The sequence below is a fragment of the Anabas testudineus genome, chromosome 4 (genome assembly GCF_900324465.2).
Source record: "Anabas testudineus chromosome 4, fAnaTes1.2, whole genome shotgun sequence".
NCBI classification, from domain to species: domain Eukaryota; kingdom Metazoa; phylum Chordata; class Actinopteri; order Anabantiformes; family Anabantidae; genus Anabas; species Anabas testudineus.
The window spans coordinates 10783549-10803557 of record NC_046613.1 but is presented as its reverse complement, the minus strand read 5'-3'; the positions used below and the strand labels follow the sequence as shown (position 1 = coordinate 10803557).

General features: G+C 40.5%; 1 protein-coding gene across 1 annotated transcript in view; it reads left to right on the top strand.

Annotated features, from left to right (window-relative positions):
* Positions 1–20009, top strand: part of LOC113152278 (zinc finger protein GLIS1) — a 63804-nt gene that overhangs the window by 14182 nt on the left and 29613 nt on the right. Inside the window, exons 2-3 of the mRNA XM_026345433.1 lie at positions 11646–11838; positions 13116–14637. Of these exons, the coding sequence (XP_026201218.1) occupies positions 11646–11838; positions 13116–14637 (1715 nt within the window). The remainder of the gene's footprint in view (positions 1–11645; positions 11839–13115; positions 14638–20009) is intronic.

The following is a 20009-nucleotide window of genomic DNA, read 5'->3' as shown; positions in this document are numbered from 1 at the left end:
ATTGCTGACTTCCTTCGGTATGTGTGGTTTGAAACTCAACGCAGGTTTGCTCAGTGGAAAACCAGGGGCCCTCTCTTATTTATTCTGTATATTTATGAAAACTCCAATACTGTGGTGCCCTCTGAGTCAAGCAGGAGGTACCTCTCCACCCTGAGTTATGGTCATTTCTTAGCTGTGTTAATGTTCTTTGGTGGCAGATGCTGACTGTTGTGCAAAAGAAGATTTAAGCACGGTTCTTCTGTTTCTGCAAATCAGTTAAACAAAATTAATTAATTATTTTATTTTAAATTAATTAAAAGTGTCAGACTAACAATAAGCTATGTTGTCAGTAAATGAAGTCATCTCACATCATCACAGTGCACCATCAGATAATTACTCTGCCACAGTTGGGTTGTCTTGCACAGCCGGGCATTGTTGTACTGTACTGTTGTTGTGTCATAAGATCTGTTTTTAGGCAGCATTTGTTTTGAGGATACACAGAAGGGTTTTGTCCATAATATTTGAGCAGATCAGTTTGCTTTGTAAGCTGAAATATAAGGGTTTACAAACCAGTGACATAAAACAACACCAATAATCAAATCAAAATAAAAGCTTCCCCTCTGAACCTACACTGACAAAACAACTCGTGGGCTTTTGAAAAACAAATTTTCCTCAGAGAGCTGCATTTTTGGGGCTGATTTAACCCCTAATCAGCCTGACAAGCTAATATTTACTGTGGACACTGTGGAGAAGCACTGGCCTCAAATTTAACCGGAAACTTCAAAAGCCAAAACAATTACTATGCATGCTTTGAACATATCCCTTTCAAAAAGTAACGTTTCATTATTGTTTCTGCACTAAAACAATAACTAACAAAGAAGTAGGAAGTGAAATTGGATTCCTCCTGTTAGTTCCCAAAAACATCTGGTTTGGCCCTGGTTTTAAACAACTAGCATCTCCTCTGAGAATAACAGAAGGGTATGTGCACTGTGTGTAGGTAACAAAATAATCATTTTCAAATGTTGCTCTGTTCAAATGTGATCTAATTACCAACACTTAAATTCAACCTCTCAGTTGGACCACCGACCATCAAGGGAATTTTCCTCCAGACGTTTTCCTAACTACTCATTTATTTCTCCCCCACTGCTCCCTCAAATCCATTAAAAATATACAGTAATTGCTGCAAATTGATCACTTGTTTTACAGAAGTCATATAAATCTCCATCCCTGTCAAACTGCAATCGATGGAGGAAGCCGATGCTGGGGAAGAAGAAGAGGGACTATCTTTAAGATGGGCCTCGATACTTCTGCTATATGGAGATACTCATGTTCTGTGGTTGCGTTTGGCCACTGTCATTTCCGAGGAATTTCCTGCCATCTGTGTTCAATCGAATTCTCTCACAGATTTAGACTTGCTTGTAAATATTGGGTACTGGCTGAAGAGGACTGAATCAGTTCTGTGAGTTTTGTACCAACAACCTCTTGAGCCAATGTGAACAGGCCACTCGCCCAGAGATGAGTAAGACTGACAAAGTCAAAGCCTGCTTGTGTATGAGGAAATCTTGTGACTCTCTTACTCAGTGCTGAGGAGGATTTTTTTTTCCTGCCTGCTATAGGGACACCAGTATCATTTAGAAATGTCAGTGTCAGTTCACCACTAGTGCTGAAACTGTAATATCTAATAATCATATATAACAACTGCCATAAAATCTGCTAACCCACCATGAGGTTGATATTTTGGGTGATACACCTCCATACCATCACAGATGCTGGCTTTTGCACCTTCTGCAGTTAACAGTCTGGATGATCTTTAACATCTTTAACACAGAGAACCTCATATCCAGTTTTTCCCAAAATGTTGAAACATGGAATCATACATTTTACATGAGACCAGGCCAGAACTGAGCGCTGTCTCGGCACAGAATTGACATATGGCTTCCCCCTTGCGTAATAAACTTCCAGGTTGCATTTCTGGATACAGTGGCAGGCTGTTAAGTGACAACTGTTGTTCAAAATACAAAGCCTATAGGCTTGGGAGTACTTAGGCTATATTCATCATGGTAGCATGACAGTGTCTGATGCACTCTTGCCTCAGGGCTTGAAGGCTAAGCACATTCAACAGTGGATCTGACTTTTATCCGTTTCTTCATTGATTTACCCTCAATATTTTCACAATATTATTTACTCCAAATGGTGAAGTCCTAAATTCTTTGCACTTAGAATCTCCATTTATACCCAATGAAAATACTTGCAAATGTTTTCTTGTACTTTTGACGGATAAAGGTTCAAGTGAATAGGCAAATTACAATTTTTATTGCATTTATTTCTTTTACAAAAAGTCCCAACTTTAGTGGGAAAGCTTTTTTGCATTTACAGTCATAAGTTTAGTATTTCTAGACAATGTTGGCTTTTACAGTGTGGTTTTTAATCGCTTCCAAATATTTAAGTTAATTTAAAAACAGATTTTTAAAGTTATCATGATAAGATGCAACAAAGACTGAATCACTGACCATTATTTTTCATCTCTCAGGAAAAACTAAGAAAAATATAATCTTAATCTCATAAGTCTGTCTTTTATTGCTATGTTACATGAAATAAAATTAAACATGAGAATAAAATCATTAAAAATTACCTTGTTTTTTGATCAGTTCAGTTGCATATGGCATATGGACAAATGTCTTTTGTTTCTGTGTTCAAGTTTCTGTTGTTCTGTGTTATTTTTTACAGCAGATTTATATTTAATGGTTATTTTTTTCAGAGGCAGTCAAATAAGTATTTGCACAAATATTTATATAATAAAACCTTTCAAATATACACTGATTTACAAAAGAAAGTGCTTAGAACAGTATTTCTGTTTCTGCAGGAAGTTACTCTCTAACAAGAAGTGTACCATTCTCACCTTTAAAGGTTTTTCTAAGGGTGTAGTGTGCTGACTTGTCAGTTCAAAAACTCAGGACTGGCTACATCACTCTCAGTATTTACTGCTGATTCCTCAAACAGAGCAGCCTCTTGTCTGACTTTGAAGCACCTCCTGATCCCATGCCGAGGTTTCAGTGGTCTTGGCCTGGCTGCGGAGCCGTGTTGTTCACCACCCCTTTAAAGGTGTCTGTCACTAGAGCAGACATCCCCGACACGTCTGCCAGCAAAGTGCATCACATGTTGTCAGTCTGCCAGTTAGTCAATTCACACAGCGGGCCTGACTGATGCACTGTTTGGTCTTTACAATTATGTGGCTTTTCTGTCAAATTGTAGGATGTGGTTTGGCTGAAGATGGCTTGTAAAACTTTGTGATTGTCTGTGATTAATTTTGGCAGTGTGTAGATTTGTGGGCAAAATCTTGTTATGATAGTGATTGTCAGAATAGATTTGTGGCTCGTAGAAGCTTTAAAGTGGTTTGTTGACTGGGCACATTTTTGTCATATTAACAAATGTTGTAAATGAGTTTGACTTGAACATAGAATATGTGCTTATATTTGTGCTAATCGGTCATTGCTGTGGTGTTTTTTACTGGTCTTCCCATAGGTCAGTATGCAAACATGAACTTTGAGTACCAAGAGGCATTCCCTTTGAACTTGTTTCTGTAGGCAGATGTCATAATTTATAATGTAGGCACAGCACTTACCCAAGCATGAGATAATTATTAAAGATAAAGTCTGCATATATTGTGATTTATTATCATACAACGTAAAAACTTTCATAAACTGGGGGATTGCTGTAGTTCAGTCTTCATGCCAGCTGGAAACATTTATTTGTATGGAAATGTGCACATTGTAATAAATCCCTTTACAACTGAGAGTATTATATACATTTCACTTTAACGACAAAAGGTCTAGAATAGTCTCCTGAATTTAAAAGTGTAAACTAAAAGTGTTTCTGCTGAATACGTCATTATAGCGTGGTCAGAAACCTTTTGAATGAACACAGAAAATGACGTTATCAGTTGTTGCACAAATAACTCTGTAAGTGAAATCATGTGTGTAGTCCAAGGAATTACCTCCTTAACAATAATAATTATGAGTTGTATTTATAGTAATTGTAATTGAAACTCTGTACAGTAACTTGTGTCTAACTAATCTAAGCTTGGACTAACTGCAGGTCATCCTCTGAGACCACACCAAAGTCTTTTTGCCAGTGATGTGGAGGATCACCTGTTGATACTGACAAGGTGCTACCACAAGGTGGGGACATGCACAAGTGTAAAGTTTTAATTATGTTAATCAGGGTGGACAGCAGAGAAGATGATTGGCTGTGGCAGTTGTTAGGAGTTTGTGGCATCTAATCAAGAATGGCCATGGCCATTCAGTGGAGCTTCCTTTGAGTATGTGCAGGCGCTTGGTGGTTGTCTATGTAAAAAAGAGACTCTGGGACTTGTGACTGTGTGTGTTTGCATGTTTGTGTGTGTCACAAAACATTATCTCCTGTGTTAAGGTTTTGACAACACCCCTCTTGTAGCGATGTGGTAAAGTGGTTGGTCTTTGAGACTTGAGCGGACACAGAGCCAGGCACTCGAATGGGGTTGGTGGGGCTGGGGCTCTGAGGGTTGTTGGCTGCCAACTATTTGTTTGTGTTCATGACTGTGGTTAGCTCTGCTCCATTTGAAGAGCCTGGTATTATGAGGACGCTCTCTTCCCACAACATGTGCCCTCTTCTCTAAAATGCAGGAAAGCTGATCATTTACCGACCGCTCTATTCATCAGTACGGCTTAAAACTGTGTAGCCACTTGTAAGAACAACCACTCTTTTCCACAAAGAGGTTTGTTTGGACTGCTATTTCTCAGTTGTTGTATATACTGTACAAATCCTTTCTTTAATGTTATTACCCGTTTGGAGCTGAAGTTGTATTTTTTCTGTGTTCAGAAATATTTGAGGCTGGCAGCCTCAGTTGGAGCCATATAGTCCTTTTTCTTTTTATTCTCTCTGAGGTTTATTCTTTGACTTTCTAAAAACTAATCTGAGGTTATTGTGTGACCAAGCTGACCATGAGAAAACAGGGAGGAACAAAGATACCTGACTGAGAGTGGATAAAATCAGCCAGAACAAATTGATTTTTATCCTCATGAAAGTTCTCATGTCTGCTGGTACTGGTAATCCTGCTACAAAAACACTGACGTTTCTGTGCTCCAACAGTAATTTAATAGAGTTTTTCTTCTTCCCTTGCTCCGCACCTGCTTTACGAGGAGCTTTTTCCCTAGACATTGTTATTTTTCATTTACTTGTGCCCCCAGGTTTTTCAATCATACATCTATTACTAAGCAAACAAATAAGTTCCGGGCCTATGCCGCAGACACAAATATAGACATGAGTTATGAGATTCAGAGAAGCCGGGAAAGGCTTTGGACCTTAATACACAACATCTGCACCGGACAAGACACACTACAAGAGCATCCTTCTACAGAGTCTCGCAGCCCGCTGTCGCCCCCCTTGTGTCTGTTGAACTGTCTCATGTTTGAGGAGCGGGAGCGAATCATGGCAGGTGGGAGCGCTGGGGCATACGAGAATAAAATGATCATTATTAACTGTTAAAGTGCTGAATGCTATGATTTATGAAGCCAAAGTGGGGCCAGTTGAGGTGTCACATTGGATTTCCAGAGGCATCTGTCTTGCGGTTTTGGCAGTTTGTTGTACCTTGGGTTCAGATGTTTGCATCACACTCCTGACATCCCATTTCCCTCTCAAACACCCCCCTGCTTAACAGCCTCCTCGTTCTTTAAGTACAATACACCTCTGAACGCTCCTCTTTCCCCTCCTTACACCATCTATCCATCTGCACATCTGCTTTTCATTGAGGTCTGCATGTCTCCGAAGACTTGAACGCATTAAACGCTGGCACAAGCATGGTCTCACTCTGGCACTTAACACAACGGTTAGGTGACTTAAAAGGGAGAGGCGAGAATTATAGAAAATGAAGTGTCACCGAAATAAAAAATCGCCCCAGATTACCACCAATTACAGTTAATAATGCTGTCCAGACCATCTGCTGATCAGATGGAGGATGTTGTCTGTAGAGAAATAATGATACCAGAGAGGGTGAGAAGGGGAGAGATTCATTGAGGGAGACAGCGACATCGACTTTCAACTACGTGATGATGTGGTTTGATCTTTTCAATACTGTATAGACTGGAATGCTTTGTATGGTAATACAGTCCAAACTGCTTATCATGGGATAATAGCCATGTTGTTTCAGAGGGTTAAGTTCTGCCAGATTGAAGACATGTGTCTGCTCTGCTTTATTAGTCATTTATTAGTCACTGAGGTCAGGAGAGCGTTTTTAGCCAAGGCACAACACTGCTGAACTTGAACATGACTCTGATCATCAGCCCCTGCGGCAGCCTGAATAGGTGTACGATTACAGTGCACCCTAACTGGCCACGATTTCCAATGTGAAATTCATCCAGTATGTGTAGCATGTTTAACAATCAGTGTAATCATCGTCACAATGACTGCAACCTTCCAATAGGGTGAATCAAGCACTATAAGAATGATCGAGTCTACGTTTGTTCATTGTTTCTGTCTATAGTCTTATTTTTCAGCCTCCATGGTCACAGTGTCTGCATTAATCATTGGGAAAAGGATTAGACAGCACTTTCCACTCATGATCAAGATGCATTTGAGTTTTACGGCTGGGTGCGCTGCATTCCCAAAGGACTTTGACAAGAAGGAGGCATGACATCAGAGCAGACGTATTGCAGAGTGATTGGAACCTCGTTTCTAGCCTCAACCTCAGCCAAAAAAATAATCATACTTGTCCCAGAACAAGTTCTCGAATAACTATGTTTATCCCTTTATAATTAGGCTCTTGTCTGAAGCATTAGTTTATGTACTCATGTGAAACAGCGCATACAAGCAAGCACACTGCTGTTTAAATCTCATTTCTCTGATACATCTCAGTAAGCACCTCAGTTTACCGTCATCCTGCAGTGAAGCTGACTGAAAGGAACGTGCTACTTTAATTATACAGGAGAGGAGAGGAGCCAGAGAGAGTAATAGATACCATGTGATGACATTTATGGAACGGAAGATACCACTTTAGATGTTACAGAGTACTATTAGACACCATGTTATCAACATGACTGTTTTCTTTCATACAGTCCTTGTTCCAAAAGTGTTTTTTTAAGGGTGATGTTTTAAGAGGTGGATAACAATAGACTTCTTATTGTGCCTGCATCTCTAGTTGGTGATGCTGACATCAGTGGCTTTTTGTGAGGATGAGCCAGCACATCTGTACATGGTCTCTGTACCGAATACTTGCCCCTGGTGATTCTGGCACTGTCCTGCCTCTTTCTTTCCCCATTTTTTCCTCTGCCCTAACCCCTGTGTCCCTTATTTCTTGCCCTTAATGCATCACTCCTTAATGGGCCTGAATGCTTGCAACAGTTTATATCACAGCAGCATCCCACCCTGTTCGTTTAAAGGTGCTTAGAAGAACTGGGCAGAACACTGAACTCACTTTACAGAGATACAAACTGAAGTTATCTTTACGTTCAGGATTTTCTTACCAAAGCACATTGAGCATTTTTTTCCTCATAAAAAATTGCAGGGGTCGTTTTTTAAAATGTTTCAGAAGCTGTATTGCTCACATCTGTCTTCACATGCTAGTCGACTTATTCTTTCCTGTCTCTGTGGGCACACTGCTATGCTGAACATGTTACTGTTGTCAGGGGAATAGCATGAAACTGGCAGTAGGAATGTTTATCACGTTGCATAAAGTATGCGTAATACAAATATATTAGGGACCTACTTGTAAAAAACCTTGCTCCATAGTGCTAATAGAAAAACTACACAGGGTACACAGGTCTGTTATTTATATCAGAGAATTACCAGAGAAATATGTAAACAAGTAAACTGTAATTTTCTAGGAACAATTACACCAAGATTGCCACCAAATGGTCAGCAGAATAGGTTTACCTCTAAAGTCCTCGATTCAACTTTTTATGGAAAGGTGAAGAAAGCCGATGAAGAAAGCAAGTAGTCTTCTTGCAGATAGGTTCCACCGTCTATTCAGCCAGTCTGAGCACTTGCACTCCAGGACGTGTTGCAGAATCCCTAAGCCAGATAAACCTTTATTCAAGAGGCCATTTATGTCAGGTGCCATCAACATGTTTAACTATGCAAAGTGATTGAGATTTATTCTACAGATATTAACTCTTTTAATGTGTAATGTAACCTTGTTTCTGTTTGTTAGTCCTGACGGCTTCATTATTTTTGTTTTGTACGAATCACGTGTAATGCATCTTTATATTTTCTGGTGAGCCAAAAGAAATTTCCCTTCCTGGAAGACAATATGTATACTGTTATACATTCTCAAGTTTTCCCCAGAACATAACATGGAAAATATTCAAATCCAGAGCCAAAGGAATCTAAAGTATGATGAACACACAACTGCCTTGCTCAACAGACCACCCATGAACTCTGCAAAATCAAAAGAACAGTGATCAGATCCCTCACAGTCGCTCACTCATTCATTCACACATGCACACTTTCTCCTCTTGCCATTTCTGCTGAATGTTTTACACTTCACCTCAGTCCCTGATGCCCTCTGATCAAGCTATACCCTAACACACAATGAAATGTTCAACAATGAATTGCCATAGCACATTCAGAATAAACCAAATTTGCTGTTGGGTCTCATCCAAGCCACCATATGTTGAGCTTGTTTCCCCGACCAGAGCATGACTGATTCTGTTAATGTAGGAAAGCTCTAAATCACCAGAGCGCTAACTTTCTGCAGCAGGGATCAAAACCTCTAACACTCATTTAACACTAGGACTTTAATATCCTGCAGACACTCTGAAGGTGTCTCTGATGGAGACGCTTGAGCTTTTGTAACACAATGCAAAACTAATCATGAATGTTAGACACAGGCATGCAGTCATGTTAGCCCTTTTTTGTCATTTTGGGAATACTGCTACCTGTTTGTATTGGAACAAATAAATTGAAGCCATGCAGTGAGGGTTTCAGTGACTATCATTGTATCTCTCCAGACTGGTGGATGATTCTGCTACAAATTGTCACGCAAACCCATAGATGCAATTAAAACACATATGAAAGTCAGATGCTCACAGGAAGTTAAACTCCAGATGTATTTGTAAGTTTGCATGAAAGAACAAAAGAAAAAGAAACCGATCATACTAACTAAGGGAATTTTAAAGTAGCTGTAGGTTGTTTTGCACAATTACTCCAAATAACAACAAGAGCTATTTTAAAAATGTAGAACCACTTTGTGACAAACTGGTTGAGTTAATCAGCTGGTGTGGGTTTATGTTAAAGTCTCACAAGATGTCTCTCCTAAATAAAGAGTTTGACAAGTTACTAACCCATATTTTAACATTTTCACTCAGAGCATCGTCTATGTGAGGACCGTGGTGGTGGGTATTATTCAAAAATGTTCTATACTAGTGCAAATCTGATAACTGGTGTTTATCTAAACTGTATTTGAGAAATGTAAAGGTTTTTTTCCAAATAAAAATATATAATAAAATAATAATATTACAAATATTTTAATCGTTTTTTCGATAACTATATAAATGACTATATACTAATCAACAATATGGCAATAAGTCACAGCAGAAGGATCCTCAGATGCATTGTGCTCGCTCCATTTTCTGCCATGATTGTTCTGTTTAAAGGCACGTGTAAGATGCCCACATTACAGCACAATATCACAGTATGACATTCATGTTTTATCACGGAATACAATAGAGCTTAGAGTCCATAGTGCCAATGATTTGATTGCTAGCAGTAATACCAGTTGTGTTTTTCAAGTGACATGTAAAACTAAGGTCAGTGCCACCAAAATGTAAGTAATTTGAAGTGAAGACAAAAACAGTCATCAAAAGCAGTGGTCTTGTTATCAGCCTGTTTAAGTAAAACAGGTAATCTGCGCTCTGGGATCTTAGTGTTCAACTCATCTCCATGATGGACGTTTCCTGGCAAACATCTATTGCGTATTGTAGAACAGAGCAATAGGCTTCAAAAGAGCAGTGTCTCATAAGTGGGGTTACATTTACCGGGCTGCCTGGTGTGGGTCTGTGTTTTATATGGTAGTGATGATGATGATGTGTGTGAGAAAGAGCATGTGCATTCAGTCAAGGCCTCATTGACCGACTGCCAGTCCATCGAGTGCTTTATTATGATGGTGTTTTTATTTGCTTGTTTGTGTTCTTGTGTGCATGCACATGGATAGTCAAGCCCTAATTAGGAGATCTGTGTTGATGTTAGTCATCTCCATTGTGATTCATGTCACTTCTGGCCATCCTCATTGAATTACTCCTGACTTGAGGCAGGGAAACACTTGGCTTTACATCAGTGGGTGTTCATACTTGCTTGGCAAGTGGTGGAAAAAAAAGAATAAAAAAAAATAATTTGATAAACAAAATGATTTGTATTGCTTGAAAACAGACCAGAGTTGAAAGACATCTTCACTTCTGTTAACAGCTTTGAGTGAAACCAGCACTGTTTTTGGTTCTCCTGGCAATACTGAACTGTTTACATTTCCCTCTTAGCCTTTTCTCTGCCTCTTTGTGTTTCTGCCGTGACCCGCGACAAGCAAAATGCAGAGAAGACTGCATCCACTGTAGGAGGGCTATGTGACTAGATTCCCAAAACTGAGAATAATATGGCTCACAAAAGTCTCTGATCTCAACCATTTTTACTCCTTATATCTTTTAATTCCTCTCTAGTACCTTTCTGTGTTCTCTTAAACAAACATGATGTTTGAATGATTTTATTAATTATAGTTCATGGTGTGAGGTAACATTGTCAATAACTTTGTTAGGAGAAAATTGAATTTGAAAAATTGAGTTAGGAAAGTTGCAATGGGGGACGCATAGCTGCCTACACGAGTGTGTGGGGGTATCGGCTTTCCCTTTACAAATAATTCCTCATACACCCAGCCCTCCCTTTGGTGTACTTAATCTCCCTCTTTACTATTTTTATGATAATTTTGAGTCTATTTTTATCAGATGTTAAGGTTCAAATATTGGTTGTTTTTAAAAATAAAAATCTTGATATTGATAATTTGTACTGTATGCGTCAAAATGTCAGGAATGCCATGTGAATGAACGTTCAAGAATCTAAAAAAAGCCCAATTTCACTCCTTCTCCACTTCATTGAGTACTAAAACCACACATTAATTGTTTTTTTTAATTAGTAGTTCAATCATCAAAGATGTAAAATAACATATGAATTAAGGATGTTGATGTTCTCAAAGGATTGATTGCATTAGAAACACTGATGGCGAATTTAGCATGTCATTTAAATTCTGACCTTTGAATTAGTTTATTCTTCCAAAATGGACACATTACCATTTGGAATATAGATCCTTAATTACTCCAGCAATAATATTTGGAAATAAATCTCTCCGGCATCATTTCTCTTGTCATCATTTGGACTTTGCCAAAGAGCTCCCTATATATCACTGTATACGACAGTTGTGGAAGCCAACAACTATTCCTCAAGAGAATATTTATAATCTAATAAGATTTCATCATGTCAGTGATGGCATGGATCCCTCTATAAACTAATAATCCTTTCAGGGCAGTCAATAGATCACTGAGTGCAATTTGCTTAGCCAGCCTTTAGTCTGAGAGTGACTCCAGTTTACAGCTCTGCCAGCTAAAACAGTGCTCTAATATTAACACCAATATACTTCCTTTTCCCTGTTCCAGTAAATGTTGCCTACTGTTCAGAGAAGGACATAGAGGCTGAGCTGGGTGACACTGAGGGCACCCTGATGCGATGTGGGCAGAGCTTACCACTATCTGTAGGGGGGCCTTCAGGGGGGCTTTACCCCCAGAGCCTCCAGTGCGACAGATCTACACCTGACCTCCTTCTGCAGGACGGCCATCACCAAGACACCAGGTAAACCGTTCCCATTATTCCTGTTTTACAATAAATCTGTTCATGTGCCAGTTTTCTTTTGTTTTCCTTTTTGGTGTAGTATTACCAGCAATATGCAGGTACAATATGTTTTTCATTATTCTTGCTATTGTGAATCAGATACACACATTGTAGTTGGAAAGCTTTACCCAGACTCATAAAACACACTGAAGGGGTCTAAAGTACAACATTTATTTTACGCTAATGCAATTCTGCTGTTGTGCAACCTTTGACTACTGTTGGTAAAGTCAGAGAGATTTCCAGTGATTTTCTTGGTTGTGGAATTTGTCCACCTTATTTTCTCCCTCTCTTTTTTTCCTCTCTATCCTATGTCATCTAGCTGAAAATGCTCTTGGACAGACGATTCTCATATAGTCTCACAATAATACAGCCAAACAGGAAATGGTGTTTATGAATAGAAAGAGAGAGCGGGGTTAAGTATTTATTAACAGCGATGACAAAGTCAGCCACTGGCTTTCTCCAATCCAAGCTAGCCTTAGCTCCATTTTTTTCCCCCCAGCATGCCCAGGGGAAAGGACAAAGACAATTCCTTCATGACACAACCTGCAGAAAAGAGAGCTCTTCTCACATCACTCAGGGGCTTTGGACGAAATCCATAATGAGCCAACTGACAGCAATGATTATGGAGGAGATCACAGCAATGCATAGAGAAATCTGACCTGGGTTCCCCATTCAGCAGGGCAAAGATTCCCACCATAATACACAGTATTGTAAACGGTGACCTTTTATAGGCTGCAATTATACCACCAAAACAGGTGACTCCCTATTTATCCCCAACATTGGGTTGGGTTTAACCCCCTTGTGTCATCAAAGCCTGTCACAGAGACACAGTAGCCAGTGGTCTCTCTGTCTCGGTAGCCCTCCCCTCTCTCTATTCTTAATCATAAAGCCCATTCATATCCTCTCACTACCAGAAGATCCTGTTTCATTTATTCATAAAAACACAGCAGTGGATGGTACCTGGTCTTCAACGTCACCTTATGTCACTGAATGATTTTTATGGCCTACACACTGGTATTGGTACTGGTACAGCTGGTAATGTTTGTTCCCAAAGGTCCCTATGATTAACTTTTTTAGGTCAATGGAACCCATTTAGAATGACTTGATTTTCATTTAAACTGAGAGAAATATTAGGGCAGGAGGTGAAAATAGGAGGTAAAATGTACCAGTCTGCATCTGTTGTCAGCCTGTGATCTAACAGCGCTCACATCCTGCTTTGTCTGTTTTCCTTCCTACAGATCATCCTCTGCCTTCCAGAGGACCGTGCCAGGATCCTCACCTGGCCTGAACTGCAGCAGTGCCAATGGGGCTTGCTCCTCTCTCTCTTACCTAATCAAACAAGAGAAGTCAATGGGCTACAAGCTGTCCAGCACAGGCTCGGGGGTCCATAGTGCATCTCAGACTGGGTATCAGAACTGTAGGGCAAGCCAAGTTTTGGAGATGCCACGGGACGAAATAGTTGGAGCTCTGCACGTGAGCAATAATGGTAGTGGCGTATGCACACCAAGCGATATAGGTAGTGCTGTTTCAGGCGACGCAGTGCAACCGTTTAATAATGAAGATAACTCCTCCCCACTGGCTTTGTCCCCAGCTGGCTCCCATCATTCAGCGCGACTGCTCAGTGCTAGCAGTTTGAAGAGACGCTGCCTGTCCTCGCAGTCCACTGTCGCTACCAGCGTTGCTGTCACAAGTTCCCCATCAGTTGCTGGTGGTGCTTCTGAGGACGTCAGTGTCACCGCCATCATCTGTTCCTCCTCCCAGTCGATGTCGATGGTTGCCTGTGTCAACGGGTTCCGTACTAACCTCTCGCCCAGCCACACAAGCCGTGCCAGCTTCTCCTCCTCTTCCTCCTCCTCTTCTACGTCCCCGCCTTCTAACTCCTGCTCACGGGAAGCCCCCCAGAGGCCCCCACCTCACAGCAGCCCCCAGCAGGCCTCGCTACACGAGAGCTGTCAGCTGTCCTCACCTGCCACCTGCCTGCTGTCCCATTCCTCCTCCTCCTCGTCTTCCTCTTCAGTGTCATCATTGGAGCCGGAGCAGGGCCAGGGACAGAGCCAGGGACTGTGTGAGGAGCGGAGCTCCATGCTGCAGGGGCGTGGGGCTGGAGGAACAGCTGCGGGAGGCAGTGGTACGGACGGGTTGGGGCTATTGATGAGTGGGGCCCTGATGTCTGGGATGCTGCAGTTTGGGCCTGAAGCTGGGGGTCTCCTGGACGGAGGCCAGAGATCAGCAGCTACTCTTAAACAGGAGCCGCTTGATGACTTCTCTCCCAGTGAAGATGAACTCTTTCAGCACCACTATCACCCTCATTTGAGTGGTCGTAGTGGGAACCTTCGTCATCCACACCACACCCCTCGACCTGCCATGCCTCCACCCTACCACCTCCACCAGTGTGTGGGGGCCAGCCCTGGGGGCCAGGTGCTCCACCAGAGCCAGCAAACATCACCGGCCTCTTCGCTGGGACTCAAGCCGACCTCTAGAGGCCCCCCTGGGTCCCACACAGCTCCAGAGCGAGAAGAAGTTGGAGGAGGAGCACTGGCTGATAAGCAGGTGTGTCGCTGGATTGACTGCAGTGCTGGGTATGAGCAGCAGGAGGAGCTTGTGAGGCACATTGAAAAGGTCCACATTGACCAGCGCAAAGGTGAGGACTTCACCTGTTTCTGGGCTGGCTGCATTCGCCGCTACAAGCCCTTCAACGCTCGCTACAAGCTGCTCATTCACATGAGGGTCCACTCTGGAGAGAAGCCTAACAAGTGTATGGTGAGTCATCATAAACCACTAAAATGATCCTCCAACCACACTCAAATAACACCCCCCCCCCAGTAGTCAGTTGCCTTACTTTTACTCATTTCAAAGTATTAGGTTTTGTTTATTAATAATAAATACAACCTTAATATCAGTCTAGTTTGTCCCATAATTGTAGCCATCTGTTAAAGAAATATATTTTGTTTGAATTAAACACATATTTCACAAAGTAATACAGATCCCCTAGATGATTTTTTTTCACAACATGTCCAATGAGTCCAAAAACAAGACTGGACTTGCTTCACTGCTGATTACGTTTCAACAGACACTTTTATTTTGTTTTGGTTGAGAAACAGTTATGATTATAATTCCTGTATTTTTAGTGGAACATGAAAAAAATATTTTTTTTTCCATTTAGGAGATGAGCTGCTTGTAAGAGTAGCAATACGCTGTCAGTATAAATAGATATGTGGTTGTATTCTTTACAGGTAAGTCTCCAATTCCACAAGCCAACACACTAATCAATGTCAAGCTGTCATTCCCCTACGTCCCTTAGCAAATGGAAAAAGCCCTCCAACCTTAAGAATGATTCAGTCCAAATACACAATTAGTCCACAATTTGTGTAGAGCAAAGTCATGTTTATTTTCATGAGCACTCTGTTTTTTGAGAAGGGATTCAGATCATGAAAAGCCAACACATATGGTTAACATAACCAAACAATGCCTACACTTGATCCTTTTAAATGGGAGCTTTTAAATGTTTAGCTGTCCCACAAGTATTAAGTGAATTGGCTTCATATCCAAGCTAAACATGAGGGGAAATGTAGTAGTCTGGAGAAGGGAGCCACAGAGGGAGAGTGGGTAACATTTACTAGTCTTGCTCATTTGATGGCTTCACCCAGAGCTCCTGTCAGAAGCGGTCCTCTTTGAGCAGTGGAACTCATCCAAAGTCTAATTATTAAAAAGCGGAGTCTGCAGTATTGGTACAACACCTGTTTTAAGACCTTTTTTCAAGACCTTTTTTCAAGACCTTTTTTCAAGACCTTTTTTCAAGACCTTTATCATAAAAGAAGAAAAACTAGGTCTTGTTTATTTTTCTAAGTAACTTGTGTAACAGTGACTTGTAAAATTAGCTGAGGCAAGAATGTTTTAATAGGACATTGTATTTTATAGCACTTTTCGGTGCTGGTGTTGGATAAGAAACTCATGTTGTTTGTGACTGAGTCTGATACTTGCTAATGCACATCTGAGTTGACCGCTGAATGAAGCCAGAAATCCACAGAATCAGCTGCTTTGCGTCACTCCAGAGCATTAGTGTTCTTGCTTTCTTGGCACAACGTGAAGTAAAAATTTGGAAGTGATTTGCCGCATTGTACGTGCCCCAACTGTTAATTCTGCTGTGTTGTGTTGAAAACTCGCACTTGCCTTTTTGGAGCAATGCACTGGTGTGTCTTAACTCCAGTGAGGAGGGAGAAGTAACATTAGGGGTGACACAGGGCAAATAGACACTGTGTGATTGTTTGTATATATATATATGGAATAGGTATGCGTAAACGTGTCACTGCGAAGGTGTGTGTGTTTATGTGTGTTTTTGGAGATGTTTACCATATGTGTGCACTAGAACAATTAAGCTCAGTGTCTACGTGCCACTGGATTCTGTCTTTGGACATGAGGCACTGTGAAACTTTTATACACACCCTAACCTCCTGATCACCCTTATTTTCAGGCACATGCACACGGGAACACCTATATTCACAGCCATGCAGCAATATGAAAATGGGGATATTGTTTCCACTGACTCTCACAATAGGAAGTATTGATTCCGTGTACAGTACACTGGGTTGTAACACTCCTGCTTTTCCGACAGAACGTAAACAAAAATGTGAAATGTTTTCAAGCTTAAATCAACACATCTAATCAGCAGGGATTGAATGTATGTTGATTTGGGAATTCAGCAGATAAACTTGGAGAGCCAGAGAAAATAAACATGTTCTCTGTATGTATTTGTAACAGTGTGTTTGTATATAGTCTGTATGGATTTAAGTAAGTACTGTGTGCTGTGTAGAAAACCTAGTGTGTCAGTGTTCATCTTAAAGACCATGCATGCCCACGTATTTCAGTTGTGTCCACCCCAAGTGCTTCTTATTTTTTTGTCTAAGCTTGTGCACTTTAGACACTAGGACTGTGTTTGTCATGTTCATGCAATAGACAAAAGCATTGAAGAATTCAAGCAATTCGAATAGAGGAAACAGATGAGACATTCTGTTTTAGGATCAAATGCTCTAGAAAAACCGAGACTAATCCCTTTATTATCTTTCCAGTGGCAGATTCCAGCCGGCGCTTATGAAAAAAGCCTCTCCTCATATCCAAACATAACACAACTATCTCTTCCTTCTCTCTTGTTCTCTCTATCTCTCGCCCTCTCTCCCTTCCCCCTCAGTCTCCTCTCTCTTTCCTTATGTATAGTATATGTATAGGCATGTGTACAGTATCTCATTTTCTTCATACATCTGCACAGCATTTGCTTCATGTTGCGCCTTGGCAGGAAAAAGTCATTATCACAACACACAAGTCATACCCCGACCTCTGCATGAGCCTGTCACAGCCTGTACCTGGCTAATATTTTAATACATTTTGCCTTTAGAAAAAGCAAAAAGGCAAGTTCCCTCCATATGTAGATAGTTGAGTTAGTGGCTCTTAAAAGTTCTGCGACCTTTTAGGAAAATATGTTTAGTTCACTCTCCCCAGAATTAAAGCGGGCCCTAGGCTGTTGTTTAGGGCGCTGAGGGACACATACGCGAAAAGGAAACAACATAATCTCTTTGCAATATCCTGTTGTGTTTCATGCCTAATTCACTTGTTGGTTTAGTTTATTACATTTTTTCCTGTGTCTGCATAAATATTAAAAATATATCCAGCCAGTATGCCCGACATGGTCGCAGACTTTGATATTGTTCTGCTCTGTCAGAGCCGAGCCCAGTGGATTTGTGTCTGAAGGCTGAACTGTGAGCTATGAAAGTCAGAAAATATTCTCCTAAACCATGAAGGCTCTCTGTGTGCAAATGATATGATGCGTTTACACGGCAGAGTGACTTCAGGCAGGAGTAGAGCATTGTGTACTTTGTGTACTTTGGTTTGTTTGGCTTAGCAGTTTTGGTCAGATGTCAGACAAAAACCTACTCATAAAACAAGTATATAATCTTGTGCTTTAAATGTTATTAGAACAGATTATGTTGTTGTGAGATGATGGTTGCGCAGTCAGTGGTCAGAGGCATGAAACTCGATTCTGTGCTTCTGGTATGTTAGTATATTTATTTGCAAAATTAAGATATACGATTTTTTTGGAAAGATGCAGTATTTTAAGAAATTCCAGTTTGAATGTGTTATATGCTGTAAATGGCAAAGATAATGTTTTATAAGGACAGTTTAGGTTCAGATCCAGGCTTCCTTTAAAACTGCAATTTTGTTCCTACCTTAAAAGACAGATGATTTAAGGAATGCTCAATAACTTTTATGTAAGTAAAGTTAGATGATGTTATTGGTGATTTTGATGTCATTAAATAAGCAGATGAAAGTTTTCTCATTATGCTGGATGCCAGTGGATGAATTTATTAGTTTGTTAGTTTTTTTGCAATACTACATTTTTTTATTTTTTGTTTTCCCTATGTTCCTGTTTTTTCCTTCCAGGGCTCATGCCATTAGATGCAATTGAGAGAATTGTGAAATTTTCTATTTTCTTTTACTCAGTAAACACACGTTTAGGTTTGCTAGACAGATTTTTAGAAGAGTGTGTTGGTTTGGCTGCAGACTTTGAGACATAAAGTGAAAGCTGGTGCCAAGGTGGTGTGTTTTCAGGAGTTAATGTAATCTTTTGTGAACAATCAGCTCAGACGCTCGGATGAAACAGGGAGTGCCATTAGCTAATTAAAACTTAGGTTCAGCACATGACCCGACTTTTCCTCTGAATGCCGGCTGAAATTGGAGCTCTGTGGGCACTCTGTGCGGGCAACGAGTGACATTGATATTAATACATGTGTATCTGTATGAGCCTCTGACATTTAGGTCTGTCTGGGCAATTTAGAGATAGTTTAGATAGTTTGGACCACTGGGGCCCAAACTATGTAGATGCTCATAAAGAGCATTTAGAGAGGCTTAGACATACATTTTGCAAATTTCTGCAAAATGTTGACTTTTCAGGTATTAAGAAAACAAAATATACATGTTTTTTTATTCTAGTAGCCTGTTATTTTTCAGTTAAAATAAAAACATTAAAAACCTTCAAAGTCTTTCAATTGCACCCAGCAGCAACAACATACAGACATTTATATTGACCCAGTGAACTCAGGCATGCTTGAAAACCAAATTACATCTGCAAAATATTGTGAATAGGCAAGGCCAACTGGTTCCTCAGGCTGTAGTCACACACATTCACCCCAATATTCTGGGAGAGCAGAGATCTGTATATGGCTCATTTAAAGTAATCAGGGTCAATAGGCGATAAAGGGCATTGATTCAGCATGTCAGGAATAACTGCACTCGTAGGAAACAGAGCTCCTGAAGTCTGCAAATTTGGCACAAATGCAAAGACATAATCAAGCCCAAATATAGACCTGGCAGAGATCGCCTTATAACACTATACCTGAAGGTCCCATGCCTCTGCAAACCATTAAATTATTTTCTGAATTAGCTTTGTCAATCATTGGCTAGGCAAATGAGTTCATCAGGTAGCTAGATAGTTCAATTTCTTTTTAAAAACCCATAATTCCTCCCTGTGGTTATTCTGTCTTCCTGTCAGATCTGCTTTGCTGCTTGGCAGTCACGTCGTCATACTAATAGTAACACAGCTCTGTCCATATGTGATATTGGTATGATGAAACCGCTGGCAGCTGCTGGGCCTCTGCGACTGATGTTTTGGCATACGAATGAAAGCCCTGGATAGATGGATCTTGCTTGTTTTTCTTGTTGAGTGGGCTAGGCCAACTTTTTGTCAGGTTAAAAAAGTTTTCCAGTCAATCTTTTTTAGTAATGTAGTCCAGTACTCAACCCCCCAACACCTCCCCAACTTTATTCTCTTTTTTCCCTCCCACTATCTATTATTTAGAGCTGAATAGCTATAGTAGGGCTGCTTTGACTTAAGGCTTAATGCAGATATACAACCACAACATATGCCCCCTCTGGATCTATCAGTTTAGTTAGACAGTGTAACACTTTATTTTAAGCCATTAGTCTCTTGTTTGGCAGTACATATAAAATCTTGGCACAATTATGATCAATTATGCTACTTGTAGAACATATTATTTAATATACATGATGACATTTGAATAAATAATAAATGTGGTCCACGTTCTACCCAAAAGTCTTGCCAAGATGTGAAGAGAAGTACTGCA